Genomic DNA, 24,120 nt, shown 5'->3' on the forward strand with positions numbered 1-24,120 from the left:
ATTCTGTCCATTTTGATACCCGTTTACTCTTACTCTTTGCCCATTTTTCTGTTATGTGATCATGTTGATTCGTAGGAACCTTTTTTATGATACACAAGGAGTTCTTTATGAGCTGGAAAATACCTTTTGTTAGCCATTTGCTCTTTTGGTTTTGCTTGGATAGATTTTTAAATTTATTTTGCCAGATTTAAAACATTTGTATGATGTTGAATTTATCAAAAATTATTGTCTTATTGACTTAAGGTTTTATGTCTTATCAAACAGCTTTTGTCAGGATTTTTTTTTTTTTTTTTTTGACAGGCAGAGTGGACAGTGAGAGAGGGAGAGACAGAGAGAAAGGTCTTCCTTTTGCCGTTGGTTCACCCTCCAATGGCCACCGCGTCCGGCGCGCTGCAGCCGGTGCACCGCGCTGATCTGAAGGCAGGAGCCAGGTACTTATCCTGGTCTTCCATGGGGTGCAGGGCCCAAGCACTTGGGCCATCCTCCACTGCACTCCCTGGCCACAGCAGAGAGCTGGCCTGGAAGAGGGGCAACCGGGACAGAATCCGGTGCCCCGACCGGGACTAGAACCTGGTGTGCCGGCACCGTAAGGCGGAGGATTAGCCTACTGAGCCGTGGTGCCTGCCTGTCAGGATGTTTTTTAAGAATTAAATCTATCTGGAATTAAAAAAAAATGTAAAGTCCATTTTTTTGCAGTATGTTACAGTGATTTGTTGTGGAACAAGTTAATATAGTTTTTTTGGGTTTTGAGATTTATTTGTTTATTTGAAAGACAAGATTACAGAGAGAGAGAGAGAGATCTTCTATCTACTAGTTCACTCCCCAAGTGGTGCACCTGCAGGAGCTAGGCTGATCCAGAGCCAGGAGCCAGGAGCTTCTTCTGGGTCTCCCATGTGGGTGCAGGGGCCCAAGGACTTGGACTATTCTCCGCTGGTTTCCCAGGAGCATTAGCAGGGAGCTGGATCAGAAGTACAGCAACTGGAACTGAAACTGGTGCCCATATGGGATGTTGGCACTGCAGGTGGTGGCTTTACCTGCTAAGCTACAGTGCTGGTGCCAAGTTAATACAGTTTTTTATGTATTTATAAAGCTATATAAACAGCTAATTCTGTACATTTGTCTCTCTGGAATGGCAAGGGAAATTTACTTGCTCATTTCAGAAGAACTTGCTGTGTGAAGCAATCTCCTGGCAAATCAATTTATAAAGTGTTGGGATCTTTTGAAAATGCAAACAGTATTGTAATTTATTCCCTTAAGTATGATTTTTGTCTAGCTTCTCTTTATTTTTTTAAAAGATTTATTTATTTGAAATTTACAGAGAGGCAGAGGCTGGGGTGGGGGGAGAGAGAGAGAGGTCTTCTGTTTGCTGGTTCACTCAACAAATGGCTACAATGGCTGGAGCTGGGTCGATCCAAAGCCAGGAGTTCAGAGCTTCTTCTGGGTCTCCCACTCAGTTGCAGGGACCCAAGGACTTGAGCCATCTTCTATTGCTTTTCTAGGCTGTATCAGAGAGCTGGATCAGAAGTGGAGCAGCCAGGACTCTAAACTGGTACTCACTGATATGGGATGCTGGCACTGCAGGCAGCAGCTTTACCTGCTGCACCACAGCTCCAGCCCCTTGTCTAGCTTTTCTGAAGTGAATATTTTTGTTTATTTTTAGTCAGATTGTGGGATTTATAGTGAATTCTTGGAAAGCTGGGACATATAAATAACTTTAATTAAAATGATCATTTAAAAAGATACTTCAGAATGAATATCCTTACAGTGATTAAAATGAAGGGTATAAGCAAATAAGCAGTCTAGAAAAATTTAGTAATATTTTGGGGTTGACATAATCAGTTGTGTATTTTTGTTCACAAAATAAATGTTCACTTGATTAAAGAATTTCTTTTATTTTTTTGTTTGTTTTTTAGGATGCAAAGGCTGTTGTGACTGTGTTGATTGCAGTTTACTTACTACTGAGTTTCTCATTGCAATCATGGAGGAGAAACAGCAGATTATATTGGCTAATCAAGATGGTGGGACAGTGGCAGGAGCAGCACCTACCTTTTTTGTCATCCTGAAACAGCCAGGAAATGGCAAGACTGATCAAGGAATTTTGGTTACTAATCGCGATGCCTGTGCTTTGGCTAGTAGGGTGTCATCACCAGGAAAATCTAAAGGGAAGATTTGCCTTCCAGCTGATTGTACTGTGGGAAGAATCACTGTCACTCTTGACAACAATAGTATGTGGAATGAGTTCCATAATCGAAGCACAGAGATGATTCTGACCAAGCAGGGAAGACGCATGTTTCCTTACTGTCGTTACTGGATAACGGGTTTAGATTCAAATTTGAAGTATATCCTTGTCATGGATATATCTCCTGTGGATAACCATCGTTATAAGTGGAATGGTCGTTGGTGGGAACCTAGTGGAAAGGCTGAACCCCATGTTTTGGGGAGGGTTTTTATTCATCCAGAATCTCCCTCCACAGGTCATTATTGGATGCATCAACCTGTATCTTTCTATAAACTCAAACTTACCAACAATACACTGGACCAAGAAGGGCATATCATCTTGCACTCTATGCATCGCTACTTGCCAAGACTTCATTTGGTACCTGCAGAAAAGGCTACAGAGGTGATACAACTGAATGGTCCTGGTGTCCACACTTTTACCTTCCCACAGACTGAATTCTTCGCAGTAACAGCATATCAGAACATTCAGATTACCCAGTTGAAAATAGATTACAATCCATTTGCCAAAGGCTTTCGAGATGATGGGCTGAATAGTAAACCCCAGAGAGATGGAAAACAAAAGAACAGTTCTGACCAGGAAGGGAATAGTGTTTCCAGTTCTCCTGGTCATCGGGCCCGTCTTACGGAAGGTGAGGTTCCAGAGGTACAGCCAAGTGATGTGGATACTTTGTCAAGGAGTCATGAAACATCAGGCAAAGGTTTGGAAAAGCCTTCCCTTAATATAAAACAAGACTTTGTTGGTTTCATGGAAACTGATTCAGCACTTGAAGTTTCTCAATTGAAGCAAGAGGTTTCTGAAAGGTAGGTAATAGTTTTTCTATTCTGAGATAGGAAAGGAAGATTGAGATGGGTTGAGTTTGAGATTTAACACATTGATTCTTTGGAATGCTATAGATACTGATAAATGTAAGCCACTATAAAATATATCACAGTTACTTTAAAAGTAAAAATATTTTTTCATTTATTTGAAGGGCAGAGTTACACAGGCAGAGGCAGAGAGAGAGCTCTTCCATCCACCAGCTCACTCCCTAAATGGCCACAGTGGCCGGAGCTGGGCTGATCTGAAGCCAGGAGCCTCCTCCGGGTCTCCCAAGCAGGTACAGGGGCCCAAGGACCTGGGCCATCCTCTACTGCTCTCCCAGGCCACAGCAGAGAGCTGGATTGGAAGTGGAGCAAGAGGGCCTCAAACCGGCACCCATATGGGATGCTGGCACTGTAGGCACTGGCTTTTACCCGCTACACTGTAGCTCTGGTGCATCATCTCTTGCCTTGAAGCTGGATTAGAAGTGAGACTGAGATTCAAACCCTGTCACTCAGAAATGGGATATGGGTCTCCCAAGTGGCATCTTAACCACTGCTCCAAATGCCTCCCCTAAATTTGTTTGTTTGAGAGGTAGAGGACCGGGGTGGGGGTGGGGCAGGGGGAGAGCTTATGAATGAATGAATGAAGAATGAGAGAATGCGAATGAACGTGCACTCCTATCCATTGGTTCACTCCCCAGAGGCCCACAGTAGTCTGTGGTTAAAGCTGAAGGCTGGGAACTCAGTCCAGGTCTCCCATATTACCTGAGCCATTTACTGCTTGTGCCATTACTGCTGCCTTCCAGGGTTTGTATTAGCAGTAAGGTGGAATCAAGAGTTGGAGCTGCAGTTCCTCAGTTACTCCAGTTTAGGGCATGAGTGTCTTTTAACTGCTAGGCTGAATGCCTGCCAGAATGGAGATGTTTTATTAATTTATATTTAAAATGTTTCTTTGTAACTTATGTGGACCACACATGATTGAGAAGGGAAAGAAAAATAAACCCAGTCATAGCTGAAACAAAACTTATCCAGAAGAGCCACAAAATGGATTCAGAGTAAACTTACTTAAGTATACCATTTATGAATTTACTGCCCAACTGGAAAACAAGCTGCAGATTATTATGCCTTTTAAAAAGGTTTTGTTTATATAAAAAGCAGAGTACGCAGGAGTTGTGGGAAGAGAGAGATCAAGAGACATAGACATTGAGAGAGATCTTTCATCAGCTGGATCACTCCCCAAATGGCCTGATTCAGGCTGAATTAAGCCAGGAGCCTGGAATTCCATCCAGGTCTCCCAAGTGGATGGTAGGGGTCCAGGCACTTGGGCTGTCTACTGCTGCTTTCTCAGGTGCATTAGCAGGAAGCTGGGTCTGAAGTGGAGCAGCCAGTGCTTGAACCAGTGCTGACATGGGATGCTGGTGTCACAGGCTTCAGCTTAAACCAGCTGCTCTCCAGTGCAAGATCACTACCTATTGAAACAAGATGTACTCCTCCCTTTCCATCTCCTTCCTTCCTTTTTAATATATTCCACATAACTGACCATTTTTGTAACCTTTGACCAACAGTCCCATTTCCCCTATCTCCTGGCAACTATCTTTCTACTCTAATCTTTTTTTAAAAAAATTGAGAGTCAGAGGAAGAGGGGGAAGAGAGTGTAAGAATGCATCCCTAAATAAATAAAAAAATAAAAAAAAGAAATTAACACTTTGAGAAGCAATGACTTGAACAGCCCTTGTCTCAACTGTTGAGGAACAAGTTTTTTTTTCCCCACACAATTTGTTGAAATCTTTACTTAGTATAGAGTTAATTGTATGTGTATAAAGTTAATTGCAAATAGATCTTGAGCACTGGCATTTAGTCTAGCAATTAAGACACCAGCATCCTACATTAAGAGTGCCCAGGTTCAATAGCCAGCTTTGGCTCCAGATTGAAGCTTCCTGCTAATGCAAACCCTTGAGAGGCAGTTCTTGCCACCTACATAGGAGATCTAGACTGAGTTCCCAGCTCTAGCTTTGGTGGGCATCTGGGGAGTGAACCAACAGAAGGGGATGCATTTTTTTTTTTTTTTTTTTTGACAGGCAGAGTGGACAGTGAGAGAGGGAGAGAGAGAAGAGAAAGGTCTTCCTTTGCCGTTGGTTCATCCTCCAATGGCTGCCGCGGCCGGCGCGCTGCGGCCGGTGCACCGCGCTGATCCTATGGCAGGAGCCAGGTACTTCTCCTGGTCTCCCATGGGGTGCAGGGCCCAAGCACTTGGGCCATCCTCCACTGCACTCCCTGGCCACAGCAGAGAGCTGGCCTGGAAGAGGGGCAACCGGGACAGAATTCGGTACCCCGACCGGGACTAGAACCCGGTGTGCTGGCGCCGCAAGGCGGAGGATTAGCCTAGTGAGCCGTGGCGCCGGCCTCTCATTAGGTCCTAGGGACCCAAGTACTTGGGCCATCTTCTGTGTCTTTTCCAAGGCCATTAGCCAAAAGCTGAATCGGAAGTGTAGTGATGCTGATACGGGATGCTTTTGTTGGAGATGGTGGCTTTACCCACTGTGCTCCAATGCCGGCCTCTCATTTTTCTGTTTTATTTGAAACTTCTGATAGTTGGATGTTGGATTTCTATTAATTCTCTATTTTAGATTAATTTTTGATTTTGTAAGTTTTATTTTCTGGGCTAGTGATATAAATCAGCAGGTATCTCCTGCTGCATTGCTAGCATCCCATATTAGCCCCAGCTGCTCCACTTTCAATCCAGCTCCCTGGTAATGTGCCTGAGAAAGCAACAGATGATGGTCCAAGTATTTGAGCTCCTGTTGTCCACGTGGGAGTCCCAGATAGTTCTAGTTTCCTGGCTTCAGCCTGGACCAGCCCTGGCTGTTCTGGCCATTTAGAGAGTGAACCAGCAGATGGAAGAGCTGTCTTTCTCTGTTTCCCATCCTCTTTCTCTAACTCTGCCTTTCTAATTAAAAAAATTTTTTTTCTTTTGCTATATTTTTTGTTTTACTTTATGTGGGATGCTCCTGATTTTGCTTCTGACTTACTATAAATACATTTTTATTGTAGCTGTCGAATTTTATTTCCAAGATTTTAATTCTTTTGAATTCTACTTTCCCTTTTTCGAGTAGATTTCTTTGTTCTGTTATTTAAGCACGAATTTCTTTTTTTTTTTCTTTTTTCTTTTGACAGGCAGAGTGGACAGTGAGAGAGAGAGAGAGAGACAGAGAGAAAGGTCTTCCTTTTGCCGTTGATTCACCCTCCATTGGCCGCTGCAGCCGGGGCACTGTGGCCAGCGCACTGCGCTGATCTGATGGCAGGAGCCAGGTACTTCTCCTGGTCTCCCATGGGGTGCAGGGCCCAAGGACTTGGGCCATCCTCCACTGCACTCCCTGGCCACAGCAGAGAGCTGGCCTGGAAGAGGAGCAACCGGGACAGAATCCGGCGCCCCAACCGGGACTAGAACCTGGTGTGCTGGCGCCGCAAGGCGGAGGATTAGCCTAGTGAGCCGCGGCGCTGGCTTAAGCACGAGTTTCATGTCAGGGATTATGAGTTCTTTCTTTCTTTTTTAAGATTTATTTATTTATTTGAAAGTCAGAGTTACACAGAGAGAGATTGAGAGGCAGAGAGAGAGGTGTTCCATCCACTGGTTCACTCCCCAATTAGCCACAAAGGCCGGAGCTGCACCAATCTGAAGCCAGGAGTTTCTTCTGGTCTCCCACATGGTTGCAGGGCCCCAAGGACTTGGGCCGTCTTCTACTGTTTTCCCAGGCCATAGTGGAAAACTGGATGGGAAGTGGAGCAGTCAAGGCATGAACCGGCACCCATATAGGATGCCGGCACTGCAGGTGACAACTTTGACCTCTATGCCGCAGCGCAGGCCCCATGCATGAGTTCTTCTAATGTGCAGCCTTAGTACCTGTACCTGTCTTTATCATAGCAACTATTAAACTACATTGTATTTTCTATTTGTTTTGCTTCTGTGCTGGCTTATAAATTCCTGTGTAGGGACTGCGTATTTATTTTGGTAGTCCTGTGCCCAACAAAATATCTAGCACCACTGGGTACTCAATATTGAGCTGATGAATATCAGTAGCACCTCTTTCTTAGTGTGCTTCAAATTGGCTACTATTGTCACATTAATTTGTAGAGTTTTTTGGTTGCAATGATTTCCTACTGCCAACAAAAAAATTCTTTATTTAAATAAATGGTATATAATTCATTGGTTTCATGCATATTGCTTAAGTAATCTTTCACCAAATTTTTTGGATAGAGAAGACTATTTAGAAGAATGAAGCAAGAAATATTTGTAAAATTTTCCTATAAAGACAATATTCATGCATTAATAGATAGTTTTTATTGGAGATAAGAGAAAACCTGAGAATTTAGTAAGTTAAATTCCTCAGGGATTATGAGTTCTTTGTTTTTTAAGATTTATTTATTGGCCGGCACCGCGCCTCAATAGGCTAATCCTCCACCTTTGGCAGCGGCACTCTGGGTTTTAGTCCCAGTTGGGGTGCTGGATTCTGTCCCGGTTGCCCCTCTTCCAGTCCAGCTCTCTGCTGTGGCCAGGGAGTGCAGTGGAAGATGGCCCAAGTCCTTGGGCCCTGCACCCACATGGGAGACCAAGAGAAGCACCTGGCTCCTGGCTTCGGATTGGCATAGCGCCGGCTGTAGCGGCCATTTTGGGGGGGGGGTGAACCAACGGAAGGAAGACCTTTCTCTCTCTCTCTCACTCACTGTCCACTCTACCTATCAAAAAAAAAAAAAAGATTTATTTATTTATTTGAAAGGCAGAGAGAGAGAGAGAGAGAGAGGTCTTCCATCCACTGGTTCACTCCCCAGTTGGCCACAATGGCCAGAGCTGCACCAATTATTATGTAAAAGCAATTATTGCAATAGCAGCTAAGATCTTACTTCATCAGGTTCTCTGCTATTGCAAACATGATTCAGGTCTTATGCTTAATTAAAAGAAGATAAAATTCTTTTTCTGTATTTTGGAAGTTATATCTTGAAATGTGGAGACAATTAGAGAATCATTAGACATATCATTTCTAAATTACTTAATAGAGACTGGCACTTATAGGTGATATATGTAAAAACAGATGATTGGGAAAGCGACAGAGGGCTTGAAGATGGAAATGGACTTATGACTTTAATTTTTGCTAGGTTACCTTTTTTTATGGATTTATTTTATTTGAAAAGCAAAAGAGGAACACAGAGACAGAGTGTGGTAGAGAGATAGTCTATGTAACAGATTCATTCCCCCAGATGCCTACAACTTCCCAGGGCTGGGCCAGACCAAAGCTAGGTGCCTAAAATTCCATCTAGGTCTCACATGGTTGGTAAGGTCCCAAGAAGTGGGATCATCATTTGCTGCTTTTCCCAGCACAATAGCAGGGAGCTGGATCAGAAGTGGAGCAGCTGAGACTCAGAACAGGCTCTCTGATATGGTACTCATGCATTGCAAGCAGCTTATTATAATAAGCTGCTTTACACCATGCCAGTCCCTGATAGCTTAACTCTCAAAAACAGAAAAAAGGAAAGTGGGTTGTGATAATGGCTATATAACTATAGCATAAAAGCCATCTAGTTGTTACTTAAAATGGGTGGCTTTTATATTATGAAATTTACACTCTAGTGATGTTAAAAATGATAAATAGCTATTTTCAGCAGTTACATAGAATTTTTGAAAGGTGAAAGTTGTTTTAGCTTTTACTGTTAAGTCTGATCCATCTCAAATGAATTTTTATATTTGGTGAGAAGGGCCAAGGTTCATTTTTTTCTATGCAGATATCTAGGTACTCTAGTGTCATTTATTGAAAACACTTCTGTTAAATTACATTGGTGCTTTGGAAAATCAGGTGGGTCTGTTTCTGCACAAAATTCTATTTCCTTTGTATTTGTCTATCTTGTTGCTAATATTACTGTCAGATATAAAAAGTCAGGTACTGTAAGCTTCCAACTCTTCCTTCACTCCAAGATTAGTTTGGTTCTGTTTCTTTGTATCTCCCTGTATTGTTTAGAGTCAGCTTGTCAGGGTGAACATTTGGCACAGGACATCTATATCCATATCAGAGAGCCTGGGTTCCAACTGTTGCTCCCATCCCTGATTCTAGCTTCCTGATAATGTGCACTCTGGGAATACCATCTGATGGCTCAAGTACTTGGATGCTTGCCACCCACATGTAAGACCTGAATTTGGTTCATGGCTCCTGGCTTTGGGCTGACCTAGCCTGGCTGTTGGATGTGTTTTGGAGGAGTGAACAAACAGATGTGAAATCTCTGTCTCCCTGCCTTTTAAATAAATAAATGAAGCAAAAAGGATCAACTTGCCACTTTTCACAAAAAGTAGCATTGAGATTGCCTTGTGTTATAGATGTAATTGGGAAGAGTTGACATTTTTTTTTTTTTTTTAAAGATTTATTTATTTGAAAGAGTTACACAGAGAGAGATTGAGAGGCAGAGAGAGTCTTCCATCTACTGGTTCACGCCCCAAATGGCCACAACAGCCAGAGCTGCGCTGATCTGAAGCCAGGAGCTTCCAGGTCTCCCACATGGGTGCTGGGGCCCAAGGACTTGGGCCATCTTCCACTGCTTTCCCAGGCCATAGTAGAGAGCTGGATTGGAAGTGGAGCAGGGGCCTGCGCTGTGGCGCAGCGGGTAACAACCTGGCCTGAAGTGCGGACATTCCATATGGGCACTGGTTCTAGTCCTGGCTGTTCCTCGTCTGGTCCAGCTCCCACATGGAAGACCAGAAGAAACTCATAGCTTCAGATTGCCTCAGCTCTGGCTGTTGTGGCCATCTGAGTGAACCAGCAGATGGAAGACCTATCTCTCTGCCTCTGCCTTCAAATAAATAAAGAAATCTTTAAAAGAAATTTTCTTTCAAAGTGACCATTCATGAATCTTGAAGTTAATATGAGTCAATATGTCTCATCAGGTTTTTATATTGGATATAACTTCTAAAACTTAGAATTTGGACTCCTAAAAAATAATTGTATTTATTTGAAAGGCAGAATGACAGAGAGAGAGAGAGATCTTTGAGCTGCTGGTTCACTCTGCAAATAGCTACGATAACCAGGGCTGGTCCAGGCCAAAGCCAGGATCCCCAGAACTCCATCCAGTTATCCCACATGAGTGGCAGGGACCCAAGTTCTTGGGCCATTTGTACTGCTTTCTCAGGTGCATTAGCAGGGAGCTGGATCGGAAGTGGAAAAGCTGGGAATGAAACCCATGCTCTGATAGGAAATATCAGCCTTGTAGGTGGTGGCTTAGCATGCTGTACCACACATTGGTCTCTACTGGTTCACTCCCCAACTATGTGCAATAGCTAGGACTGAGCCAGGCTGAAGCCAATAGCCCATAGCTTAATCTGGGTCTCCCTTGTAGGTGGCAGGGACCTAAGTACTAAGCCATCATCTGCTGTTTCCTGGGGTGCACATTAGTGGGAAACTGGATTAGAAGTGATAGAATGGGCACTTGAACTGGGCACTCTGATTTGGGATATGGCCATCTCAAGCTATGATCTAACCACTGTGCCAAATGCTCACCCTTGGGAATCGTTTTGTGGTAGTGCCCCTTATCATATTGAGAACTTTTTTTTCCATTCTCCAGTTTCCTGAGAGTTTTTAAAAATGAGTGTGGAGTTTCATCGAATTATTTTCTTGGAGGCAGGTCCAAATACTTGTGTCCTTGCAACCCATGTGTGAGATCTGGATTGAGTTCCTGGCCCCCATCTTCTGGTTGACCTACCACATTTTAGGGGTGTGAACCTGCAGATGGAAGCCCTTTCTCTTGTCTGGGTCCGTGTGACTGTCCTCTTAGTAAAAATAAATGGATGAATTAATAAGTAAAATGGATAGTTAATACAAGTGCAGTTTGAGAAACAAAATGAGAACTAGGAAAGATGAACAGAACAGATAGGACAAATAGAAAATAGCAAGAAAAGATGTTTAAAACCCAGCCACTTCAAGGGTTGCTGTTTTGGCGTAGCTAGTAAATCTGCCGCCTGCATTGCCAGCATCCCATATGGGTGCCAGTTTGAGTCCTGGCTGCTCCACTTCCAGTCTGTCTCCTTGCTAGTGGCCTGGGAAAAGCAGCAGAGGATGGCCCAGGTACTTGGGCCCCTTCCCAGCCATGTTGGAGACCCAGGTGAAGCTCCTGGGTCCTAGCTTCTGCTTGGCACCACCTGGGCTGTTGTAACCATCTGAGGAGTGAACCAGAAGATTTAAGATACCTCTCTTTCCCTCTTTCTCTGTAACTCTGACTCTCAGATGAACTTATCTTAACAACAACAACAAGAAACCAACCCCCCCCCCCCAAAACAGCCAAGTCAGTAATAACACTAAATGTAAATGAATAAAACAGTCCAATTAGAAATCAAAGATGATTAAGACGCTGCTTGGTACACCTGCATCTTATATTGGAGTGCCTAGTTTGCATCTGGCTCCTCTGCTTCTGATCCAGCTTCCTGCTAATGTGCACCCAGGGAGGCACGAGGCACTGGGTAATGACTCAAATGTTTGAGTCTGTGATACCAGTGAGGGAGACCTAGATTGAGTATTGGGCTTCTGGCTTTGTTCTGGCCCAACCCTGACTGTTGTAGGCATTTGGGGAGTGAACCAGCAGACGGAACCTCTGTTTCCCTCTCTCTGTTTCCCTCTTTGTCATTCTGCCTATCAGAGAAATAAATATTTGAAACAAAGATCTTATATTTCCTCAGATACTTATTTTTTCTGAGCCTTGTATTCACTTCTGCACCTGTTTTTTTATTGGTTCATTTCCTGTTGATCTGAAGAGCTTCCTTTAGTATTTCTGGTTTTCTAGCTTTTAAACAACTGACATAGAATTCACATACCATAAAATCTACCCTTCAGAAGTATACAGTTGAGTGGTTTTAGTAAACTCAGAGAGTTGTGCGGACTTATCACAACCCGTTTTATTATTCTGGAAAGAAACCCTTCTGCTAATTGGTCACTCTTCATTTCCTTTAACCAGTCCCCAGCCCCACACAACTTTGTATAACCATCTGTTTCTAGATTGCCTGTTCTGAACATTTTGTGTAAAAAGAATCATGTAGTAGTAGATGGTCTCTGTGCATGGCTTTTTTTCCAAGATCTGTCTGTGTTGTAGCATGAATCTACTTCATCATGGTTTGATTGTCAAATAATATTCTTTTTTGTGGATTTTGCCAGATTTTATTTATTTATTTATCAGTTGTTGCACAGTAAGGTTTCTGCTTTTTCAGTATTTTGAATAGTGTTAGCCTGAATGTGTGTGTATAGATTATTGTGTGGATAGAGTTTTATGTGCTGAAATGACCGTTCTTTCTCTGTTAATTGTCTTGTCACCTTTGACAGTTGAAAATCAGTTGACAAAAATGTGGGCCTTTATTTCTGGACTGTCAATTTTGTTCCAGCCCACAGAATCATTTGCCCTTCTAAGACAGCTGCAGGTGGGACTCAAAATTCAGTAAATCAAAACAGGCTAATTTTTAAATTGATAGTTTTGTATGGCCTGTTAATGGTTTGATAAATATCTAAATGGCCCTTGGCAGAGCAAACATTCCCCACCCTGGTTTAGTTGATGTGTATTTCTGGTCTTATGCTAACTTCACACTCTTAATTATTGTAGCACTGTAGTATGTTTGGTAATTTTGAAGTGTTGAGCCCTCTCAAAAGTTAATTATCTTTGAAGATTGTTTTGAAACTGATGGTAGTGGGGGTGGTTCTCTTGCATTTTCATGTGAATTTTAGGATCAGCTTGTTAACTTTCTATGAATATTTTCAGCTGGCGTCTTGACATGAATTGTATTGAATCCATAGATGACTTTAGGGATTACTTCTGTTTCACCAGTGTTAAATATTCTATTCTATAAATACGGAATATTTTCCCACTTATTTAGGTCATTTTAATTTGTTTCACCTGTATTTTGTAGTTTTTTGATATGTCATGTATATCTTTGGCTAAATTTACTACTGAGTGTTTTGTTCTTGTTCTTACTATTTTAAATGGAATTGTTTTCTCAGTTTTACTTTTTACATTCACTGCTGGCATAAGAAAACATCTTTGGTATGTGTATTGTTATTGGATACTACAATCTTGAGAAATCACTTGTAGTTCTAGTAATTTTTAGTGTATGCCTCAGTATTTTCTATTTTAGATCATGTTGCCTATGGCTAGAGATAGTGGAATTTGTTCTTCATAATCTGCCTGCCATTGATTTACCTATATATACTTAAGTACAAGTGATGAGAGCTTTTGTCTTAACATCTGATCACAGGAAGTATTATTTTTGTGCAGTCTGAATTCTTTCAGCTCTCTGAAGATGTCTTTAATTTTAAAGGCTTCTTTTGTTATCTGTAGAATGTTAGGTTCACATTGTATTTTATTGCAGCATTTTATGGTGGGTGTACTCCATTGTCTTCTGACTTACATAGCTATGGTGAGACAGTCTAGTGGTTCTGTTGCTCTTGTGCTTCCAGTGACTGTGCTTGCTGTTTTTCCTCTCATGCTTTTAAAAGGTTTTTCTTTTGAGCCTCAGTTTTTAGCACCCTGGGCTTGATGTGTGTGGGTATGATTTGTGTGTGTGTGTGTGTTTATCCTTTTTGATGTTTCCTGAGCTACTTGAATCTATCAGTTAAGTCTTTTGAGTTTTTCGAGATTTTTGTTCATTTTCTCTTGAAATATTTCTCCACTTTCTTCTTTTTAAAGTGATTTTTTTTCATTGTTCTGTCCTTCAGACTAAGTGATTTGAAATGGATTATCACTTGAGTAAATTTCACCTTATTTTTGACTTTATTTAAGTGTGTGATTTGGCTCTTCTCTTGGCCAAGACCTTAGGATCTAAGTACTGGGAAAGTACAAAGCTCTCTCTGTCTTTTTAGGCCAAGCTTCTGCATCACTGCCACTTATTCTGTTGAAGTTCTCTGGGATGATATTTAGATGGTAGGAGGAGTGATCTTCTCTTTGAAGTCTTCCAGATTCCAGTCTGCCTATGCCAAGGCATTCACAGTTTGACAGGTTTCTGTGTTCCAGCAATTGTCCTTTGCCTTTAGCTCCATTTTTTATTTGCTCACTGTGTCTTCAGGCAATATGAATGGTTCTGAGGACTGAAAGCAGTAGCAATCTTTGGTCACCTAGAGAAGGTTGGGCCCTTTGAAATTCAGTTCATTTATTAGACTTGTATCCCATCATCTATGACTTTTAGGAAAACGACAGAAGTGATTTGGGGGTGGAGTATGTTGTACATTCTAACTGAAGTAGAAGTCCTGTGTTGAAGGATTTTCCAGTAAGGTCAAGGTCTTATGTAAGTAAGTTGTATAAGGCTAGATAATGACATTTATGTTGCTTATGCATGTATGAGATTAAGTTTTATAAGACAATGACTTTGAGTTGGCAAATGCTGAAAAAATTTCTGCTCTATTGATAATTTGATGTTGGAAATGTATTCTATTGCACTGAGAAAGAAAAGTGAAGTATTTTGGGTGATTGGATTATATTATTATTTAACCCATTAAGTCCAAAGTTTTCCATTCTATGAATATTTCAGTGACACGTGTTTTTTTTTTTTTTTTTTTTTTTAAGATTTAATGGAAAGGCAGAAAGAGAGAGAGAGAGGGAGGGAGGGAGATAGATATGTTCTTTCTACTGGTTCACTTCCCAAATGGCCAGGGATGGGCCAGGCTGAAGCCAAGAGCCAGGAGCTTCATCGGGTTTCCCACATAGGTATCAGGGGCCCAAGAACTTGGGCCATTTTCTACTGCTTTCCCAGGCACATTAGCAGGGAGCTGGATCAGAAGTGGAACAACTGGGGGACTTAAACCAGCACTCCGATATGGGATGTTGGCATTATAGGTGGTGGCTTTAACCTGCTGTGCCACAGTGCTGGCCCCGTAACATACATTTCAAAGTTAGCCACATGTGGTATATATATTGCACAATTTACATCTTTATAGATGTCCTATATTTAAGAAAATGGGACATATTGGTTAAGATTAAACTGAAAGGGGCTGGCGCTGCGGCTCGCTAGACTAATCCTCCGCCTTGTGGCGCCGGCACACCGGGTTCTAGTCTCGGTCGGGGCGCCGGATTCTGTCCCGGTTGCCCCTCTTCCAGGCCAGCTCTCTGCTGTGGCCAGGGAGTGCAGTGGAGGATGGCCTGAGTACTTGGGCCCTGCACCCCATGGGAGACCAGGAGAAGTACCTGGCTCCTGCCATCGGATCAGCACGGTGTGCCAGCCGCAGCGCGCCAGCCGCAGCAGTCATTGGAGAGTGAGCCAACGGCAAAGGAAGACCTTTCTCTCTCTCTCTCTCTCACTGTCTACTCTGCCTGTCAAAAAATAAATAAAATAAATAAAATAAATAAATAAATAAAAGAGAGAGATTAAACTGAAAGGACTGAGGACTGAGCATAAATTATGTTGGGTTTGGGAAGGTACCCCAGTATGTTTCTATTTTTTTTTTAGTTTCGGAAGCCTTTCAAATGTCTTTTTTGGACTTTTTCCTCCTTTATTCAAGAGACAGAGAAGGAGAACAGAGAGAAAGAGACAGAGAGAGCTCCTATCCACTGGCTCACTCATGTAAGCAATGGCCAGGCCAAAGCCTGAAGCTCAATTCACATGAGGGTGGCCAGGACCCAACTACTTGAACCATCACTTGCTGCCACTTATGGTGCCAATTACCAGAAAACTGAAGTTGGGCCAGGGAAAAACCTGAACTCAGACACTTATAAATGGGATATGAGTGTTCCAACCTGTGGGTTAGTCGCTAGACCAAATACCTGTCCCTGAAATTCTTTGGAACAGAGAAATAACATTTATACAGGTCAATATCTTTTTTTAAAATATTTGTTTATGTGTTTATTTGAAAGGCAGAGTTGGGCAGAGGCAGAGTCAGAGAGAATCTTCCATCCACTGGTTCACTCCCCAAATGGCTGCAATGGCTAGAGCTGGACCCATCCAAAGCCAGGAATCAGGAGCTTCTCTGGGTGGTCATCTTCTGCTGCTTTTCCAGACCATAGCAGAGAGCTGGATTGAAAGTGGAGCAGCCGGGTCTTGAACCTGTGCTCATATGGGATGCCGGCACTGCAGGTGGCAGCTTTACCCACTATGCCACAGCACTGGCTCCCTACAGTTCAATATTTTAGGAAGGCAATTTAAGTAATAAAGGTAATGGATGCAGAATTGCCTCTTTTATTGGATACGGAATTAAATTGCCCCTATTTTTATTGTAGCTCCTTAGATCCTCACTTTTTCTGGCTTTTTCATGTCTTTGAGTAAATTGAAGAGTGTATTTTGGGAAAATGGTGTTTGGTGTAGTGGTTTAAATGACATTTGGGACTCTGGCATCCTATATTGGAGTGTAGGTTCCAGTTGTACCATCGCTTCTGATCAGCTTTCTGCTGTTCTGCATTCTGATAGGCAGCAAGTGACGATTCAAGTACTTGGGTCCTTGTCATCCACATGGGAGACCTGGATTGAGCTCCCTGCTCCTGGCTTCAGCCTGGCCCTGCCCTAGCTGTTGCAGACATTTAGAGAGTAAACCAGCAGATGGAAAAGATCTAGTTCATTGCATATTATTTGTTAATGAATATGTGTTGTGAATGTGTGTAGTTTTCCTAAAACCAGTTTTCACACTTTTTCTGTATTGCTAACATTTTTTTGTGTGTTGGTGCTTTGAGGGATGCAGAGATTGTAATAGCATTTGTGTATCTGAGAATTCTAGCTGTATCACTTTATATGGAATCTATGATAATTAATTCTTTATTTCTGTTCTCAAGGTGCATCAATACAGTTCTTATGTTTTTAGTGACTAGAATGAGTAGGGAACCAGATGTTTATGGTATTTTTTGATAAATTATACGTAATCTATATGAATCATGCAACTACCCTACCCTTTTAATTTGGAAGCATTATCAGTGGGTTCTTACATTGAAAGTCAGTTTTTCAGTTTCAAAAATGGTAACAGCATTGTAAATATACTGAAAACCATTGAGATGTATACTTTAAATGGTTAATATGTTTTATGTTACATTAATTTTATCTCAGACGCAAAAGAGAAAAATCATCTGTCAGCTTGAAAGCCCTTTCCTGATTCCTTATTGTGATGGACGTGTGTTTACTATATTGACAGTTGTTAATCTCTGTGGAATTTGGAGTTTGTGTTTTAGGTCAGTGCTAGCTGACTTGTAAAACTGAGTTCATATGAAAAATAATGAAAGAAACATAGTGCATTTTGAATGGTAAAAGGGAACTTTACTCTTTATTTTGTATATTTTTAAGTGAAGAATAGCAAAAATATGAAAATGTAATATTAACTGCTTTTGAGACTCTAGGATATGGAGAATGCTTTTGAGAAATTATTCATAAAATCTGATATGTTACTTGGTTTCAGAAAAACTTTTCCCCCTCCTCTTTAACTTACTTATGTATAGTTTCGTACTTTTTATCTCTTCTTCCCTATCTCTTCAGTTTTGTTGCCAACAGTTTTGATGACAGCTCCCATGTTGCCTCACCATTAGATCCAAATGGAAACTTCAAGGTTGTTATTAAAGAGGAACCTCTAGATGATTATGACTATGAGCTTGGTGAGTGCCCAGAAGGGGTCGCTGTGAAACAGGAAGAGACAGATGAAGAAACAGATGTCTACTCAAACAGCGATGATGACCCTATACTAGAGAAACAACTAAAGAGGCACAATAAAGTTGGTAACCTTGAAGCTGACCATCAGTCTTCTAAATGGCTACCAAGTAGCCCATCAGGTGTTGCAAAAGCAAAAATGTTCAATTTAGATGCTGGGAAGATGCCAGTAGTCTATCTGGAGCCATGTGCTGTCACCAAAAGTACAGTGAAGATTTCTGAGCTGCCGGATAATATGCTTTCCATGTCGCGGAAAGATAAATCTGGGTTGTCAGAATTCGAATATTTGCCTGCATACATTGAAAATTCCAGTGGTACTGGCTTCTGTTTAGGCAGGGAATCAGAAAATGGTCTTAGGAAGCTTTCACCAGATCTTGGAGTGGTACAAAAATATCCCTTATTTAAAGAGCCTCAGTGGAAATACCCGGAAATGTTTGATGGCATCAGCACAGAAGGAGTACTTGAGAGTTCAAAGGATTCTGCTGGGAACTTATTTTCAGTAAAAGAGGATTTGGGCAGAAAGAGAACAACTATGTTTAAGATCACAACTACTCCAAAGGCTCTAAGCACTCATCAGAATGTCCCTCCAAATACTCCTGGAAAAAGAGGAAGGCCACGGAAATTGAAATTCTCAAAAGCAGGGAGACCACCCAAAAACACAGGAAGGTCTCTAAGTTCTACAAAGAACATCCCTGTGGGTTCTGGGACTACCTTTCCAGATGTAAAGCCTGATTTGGAGGATGTAGATGGTGTTCTTTTTGTTTCCTTTGAATCAAAGGTAAGATTATTAATTTTCAGCATTCTTTTTAAAGCTAATTAGTTATTCTTGATTTGTATACTGGCTGATAACTAACTTAGAATCCAGTTTGATGAATTCATTGATTTGTGAAAGGGAGAATATGTCTTCAGAGTGTTTGATTTGGTTGAGTGACCAATTTGAGATAGTTTGTTTGAATAGACATAAAAATTATATCTACTTAGATTTCAGTTTGTGATTGCACTGTATTTAGCTATGTGGTTTAAGAATTTTTTTTAATTAGAGATAGTGAGACAGAGAGCTCCTGTTAGCTGGTTCAGTCCCCTAATGGCTGCAGTGGCTGGGCAGTGGAAATAATGTCCAGGTATCTCACATGAGTGCTAGGAACCTGATTACTTGAGTCCTTACTGCTGCCTCCCAGGGTCTGGATTATCAGGAAACTGGAATCAGAAGCCAGAGGCTGATATGGAACTCAGCCATTCCTGTATGAGGATGTCCCAGCTGGAGGCTTACCTTTGAGGTCATATGCTCACTCATTTAGCTGTTTTTTTTTTTTGTTTTGTTTTGTTTTGTTTTTTGTTTTTTTGTTTTTTAAAGATTTTATTTATATGAAAGGTAAAGTTACAGACAGAGGGACAGAATGGTCTTCCATTTGCTGGTCCACTCCCCAAATGCCAAATGGCTGCAGGAGCTGGGCTGATCTGGAGCCAGGAGCCAGGAGTTTTCTCTGGGTCTCCCACGAGGGTGCAGGGGCCCAAGTATCTGCCTTCTCAGGCCATAGTAGAGAGCTGGATCAGAAGAGGAGCAGCCACACAAATTGGCGCCCATATGGGATGCTGGCACCACAGGCGGAAGCTTTAGCCCACTGTACTACAGTGTTGGCCTCTGTTCTGTTTTTTAATATTTGAGTCTTACTGGAATTTTTAACTCGAAAAGGAATAAAAATACTTGAAAAGTTTATTAACTCTTTTGAGATCCCAGCCTTTCCTCCCCATAGTTTTAATGAGTAGTAGTAGCTCTGTTCTCTAATACACCAATAATTGCTTTGTTTATTCTCTGTGGACTCTTCAACCAGGTTATTCTTTTAGATTTTTATAGAAGCCTTTCTAAATTGGCTACATTAATGTTCGATGTTCTACTAACTGTTTAATTCTTTCTACCTGTTTATAATTTTTCTTGATTGGCTAGTGACCTATCTTTAAAACTTACTTTTTTTTTTTAAGATTTATTTATTTATTTGAAAGGCAGAGTTACAGAGAGGGAGAGAGGTCTTCATTCACTGGTTTGCTCCCCAGATGGCCGCAGTGGCTGGAGCTGTGCTGATTTGAAGGCAGGAGCCAGGAGCTTCTTCTGGGTTTCCCACATGGGTGCAGGGGCCCATCTTCTACTGCTTTTTCAGGCCACAGCAAAGAGCTGGATCGGAAGTGGAACATCCAGATCTCGAACCAGCACCCATATGGGATGCTGGCACTTCAGGCAGAGGCTTTACCCGCCACTACACCACAGCGCCGGCCCCCTTAGTAACCTGTCTTTATGTAGTTTCTGATAAATCAGTGTACAAACTGGTTTAAGTCCAGTTTGAGGTCTGTTAACTGATATTATATTGACTTTTTGCTCTCTTTTTTCCTTCGGATTAGTACAGTAACATTAATATAGAACATTTAGAAAATAGCAAAAAATAAGAAAAAATTGTTCCTGTTGTGTGAATTTGGAGTCAACACTGTTTGCATGGTGGCATTTTCCTCCTTTTTTTTAATTTTTCTTTTTAAATTTTGATTTTTTTTTTTTTTTTTTGACAGGCAGAGTGGACAGTGAGAGAGAGAGACAGAGAGAAAGGTCTTCCTTTGCCGTTGGTTCACCCTCCAATGGCCGCCGTGGCTGGCGTGCTGCGGCCGGCGCACCGCGCTGATCCGATGGCAGGAGCCAGGAGCCAGGTGCTTTTCCTGGTCTCCCATGGGGTGCAGGGCCCAAGCACCTGGGCCATCCTCCACTGCACTCCCTGGCCACAGCAGAGAGCTGGCCTGGAAGAGGGGCAACCGGGACAGAATCCGGCGCCCCGACCGGGACTAGAACCCGGTGTGCTCGCGCCGCTAGGCGGAGGATTAGCCTAGTGAGCCGCGGTGCCGGCCTTGATGTACTTTTTAAAGTGATAATACCCTACATTTTTTCTTTAAAATCTATAGGAAGCACTGGACATTCACACTGTTGATGGAACAGCAGAAGAACCCTCTAGTCTACAGGCATCAACCACAAATGACCCAGGTATCATATAATTTGAAATGAGATATCTGTATGGTTGGGCTCTAATGGTAAAATACACAGTGTTCACTCTTATGTAGTATGTAATATCTTAATCATTGCCTGTTTCGTGACTAGGTTGCAGAGCACGAATTTCTCAGTTAGAAAAGGATTTAATAGAAGATTTGAAGTCCTTGAGGCACAAGCAAGTGATACATCCTGGTCTTCAAGAGGGTAATGTTCTCTAAAAGATACAAGCCAAGGTTTTCTTTGATTCTCTTATTTCTTTTTATCCTCTTTCTCTTTCCTTCCTTTTCTGTTTTTCCTCCAGAGATCCCTTCTACCCTGGATTCATTTCTTTCAGCATGTCTATCTGCATTTTTCTCTTTCCTGTTTCTATAATTCTTCTCTTTAACTTAAAAACATGTTTAGATATTCTTTATCTTGATTTATATAGAAAAAAATCATGGTAAGAAGTAGTATTTTCTCTGTTTATTCTTATAGCCCAGGTTTGCTCTTCCCCATCTTTTTAACTTTGGTTTCTCTGTGTTTTTGCTTTTCTTCTGGAGGAGAATGTTTCTCCTTGAACTTAAATACTTAGTAGTATGTTTATGTATTCAAATATATGTGTATTCCTTATGTGGCAGAAATATACTTTATATAATTGATGTCGTGTCAAGAATTTAAATTTTTCATGATTATTTTTATTTCACTGTAATGTTGCTTATTCTTTTCCTTTTTATAATAATGATATCTATAGTTATTAACATGAAAGTAAATTGTAGTAAAAGATTGTGGGCCATATTTCCATTTTTAATATCTTTGATTTTTATTGTGTTTCATGGAGTAATTTATGGGGTTTTTGACTCTGAACCAGGTTTCTCTTCAAAGGACTGTGTATGTAAGATTCTAAGAGTCAAAAAATTATAAATTGTCAGACAGAAGTTTACTTTATAAAATGATCATTCATTTTTTAAGAAAATTTCTTTGAAAGAGAGAGCTGTCTCCCATCTGCTGGTTTCCCTCAACAGCCTATGACAGGCAGGAATAGGCCAGGCTGAAGCCAGAGCTGAGAACCAAGTCTGGGTCTCCAATGTAGGTGACAGAGATCCAGCCACTTGAGGCAAAACTGTTGGTCCCTGGGTGCATGTTACCAGAAGGCTAAATTGGAAGTGGAGCTAGGACTCAAACACAGGCATTCTGATTTGGGAGGTAGATGTCCTAGAGACATCTTTAACTGCTGTGTCAAATATCTATGCGTGGTTTTTTTTTTTTTTTTAAGATTTATTTTATTTGAAAAGCAGAGTTGGGGGGCCGGCGCTGTGGCTCACTTGGTTAATCCTCCACCTGTGGCGCCAGCATCCCATATGGGTGCCAGGTTCTAGTCCTGGTTGCTCCTCTTCCAGTCCAGCTCTCTGCTGTGGCCCGGGAAGGCAGTGGAGGATGGCCCAAGTGCTTGGGCCCTGCACCTGCATGGGAGACCAGGAGGAATCACCTGGCTCCTGTCTTCGGATTGGCACAGCGCCAGCCATAGTGACCATTTTGGGGGTGAACCAATGGAAGGAAGACCTTTCTCTCTGTCTCTCTTACTGTCTAACACTGTCAAATAAATACATCTTAAAAAAAAAAAAAAAAGAAAAGCAGAGTTAGTAAAATATAGAGACAGAGCAGAGAGAAGTTGTTCATCCAGTGGTTCGTTGTCCAAATGGCCATAGTGGCCTTGGCTGGGCCAGGCTGAAGCAGGAGTCAAGAGCTTCTTTGGGGTCTCCCACGTGGGTGCAGGAGCTCAAGCACTTAGGCTGTCCTCTGTTGCTTTCCCAGGTGCATTAGCAGGGAGCTGGATTGGAAGTGGAGCAGCCACAACTTGCATAGGCATCCATATGGGATGTTGATGTTGCAGGTGGTGGCTTTACTTGCTATGCCACAACACAGGCCCCATTGCCCCGAATCTTTGTGAATCAAATGGTTTTATTGAAGAATTTCTGCTTTAATGAGAGACAGCTTTGTGTGACAGAATGATATTTTTAAAGATTTTTTTTTTTTTTTTTTTGAAAGGCAGAGTTACAGAGAGGCAGAGGTGGGGAGAGAGAGAGGTTGTGTGCGAGAGAGCGGTTTTCCATCCGCTGGTTCACTGCCCAAATGGCCTCAATGGCCGGAGCTGGGCCAACCTGAAGCCAGGAACCAGGAGCTTCTTCCAGGTCTCCCATGCAGGTGTAGGGGTGCAAGTACTTGGGCCATTCTCTTCTGCTTTCCCAGGCCAATGCAAAGAGCTGGATAAGAAGTGGAATAGGGGCCAGGGCTATGGCACAGTGGGTTAAAGCCTTGGCCTGCAGGGCCAGTGTCCCATATGGGTGCTGGTTCGAGCCCCAGCTGTTTGTCTTCTGATCCAGTTCTCTGCTGTGACCTGGGAAAGCAGTAAAAGATGTCCGAAGTCCTTGGACCCCTGCACCCTTGCACCCATGTGGGAGACCTGGAGGAAGCTCCCAGCTCCTGGCTTCAGATCGGCTCAACTCTGGCCAGGACTAGAGCCAGCAGTGCTGGCGCCAGCTTTATCTGCTTTGCCACAGTGCCTGCTCAATCAGTGTGGGTCTGATATTGCTTTGCTGCCTGCAATGCTGCTGGCATCCCATAGGGGCACCATTTGAGTCCCAGCTGCTCCATTTCTTACCTAGCTCCCTGTTAATGTACCTGGAAAAAGCAGTGGAAGATGGCCCAAGTGCTTGGGCTCTTGCACCCAACGTGGGAGACCCAGAAGACTCCTGGCTTCTGGTTTCACTTGCCTTAGCCATGGCCATTGTGGCCATTTGGAAAGTGAACTTGTGGATGGAATACCAATCTCTCCTTTTCTTTGTGTAACTCTGCCTTACAAGTTAAATGTAATAAATCTTTAGAAAAAAATGTATACAAGTCCCAATCTCAATCCAAGTGGTCTGGACTGGGTAATGCAGTCACAATTACATTATAGTAGTCTTGCTATTTACAATATTTGCTATTTTATTTAAATAATATCAGTTCATATTCTTTTTCTCCCTCCTACTTCCATGTTGTATTCATTATATACAGTACTTCAATAATGTAGGATTATGATATTTATGTTGTAATCTCTTAATTTCCTCATTTGTTTTAGTCTTAGTTCTAGAGGTAAATATGCTTGCAGGCAGCATTTTTGTTCTGGTCTATTTGCCTGTTATTTCCTGGTTGGCTCTAGTTTGATTTTTTTGCTTTTTCTTACAGATACTTTAGGCAAAACTGTAATCTTTTCCTTTAAGGAATGGATGTCAAGTCAAATTCTTTGGAAACTAAGTGGGTAAAATAAAGTGAAATTTGCTCATATTTGGGAGGTAAAGTTGTATGTTCTGGTGGTTTGGAGCACATAAACCTCTTTTTTTTTTTTTTTTTTTTTTTAATTAGACACGCAGAGTTAGACACTGAGACAGAGAGAAAGGTCTTCCTTCCGTTGGTT

At 41.9% G+C, this 24,120-nt stretch overlaps 1 protein-coding gene across 50 annotated transcripts in view; it reads left to right on the forward strand.

Annotated features, from left to right (window-relative positions):
• Positions 1-24,120, forward strand: part of MGA (MAX dimerization protein MGA) — a 154,432-nt gene that overhangs the window by 71,171 nt on the left and 59,141 nt on the right. For all 50 annotated transcript variants that reach the window (XR_011380862.1, XR_011380863.1, XR_007910446.2 and 47 more), the window contains exons 2-5: positions 1,914-3,039; positions 17,495-18,440; positions 20,603-20,681; positions 20,796-20,891. Coding sequence is in view for 44 of the 50 variants with exons in the window: in XM_008269142.4 (XP_008267364.2) it covers positions 1,979-3,039; positions 17,495-18,440; positions 20,603-20,681; positions 20,796-20,891 (2,182 nt within the window). In the remaining 6 variants the exon portion in view is untranslated. The remainder of the gene's footprint in view (positions 1-1,913; positions 3,040-17,494; positions 18,441-20,602; positions 20,682-20,795; positions 20,892-24,120) is intronic.

Source organism: Oryctolagus cuniculus, chromosome 12 (assembly GCF_964237555.1).
Source record: "Oryctolagus cuniculus chromosome 12, mOryCun1.1, whole genome shotgun sequence".
In the NCBI taxonomy this organism is placed as follows: Eukaryota; Metazoa; Chordata; class Mammalia; order Lagomorpha; family Leporidae; genus Oryctolagus; species Oryctolagus cuniculus.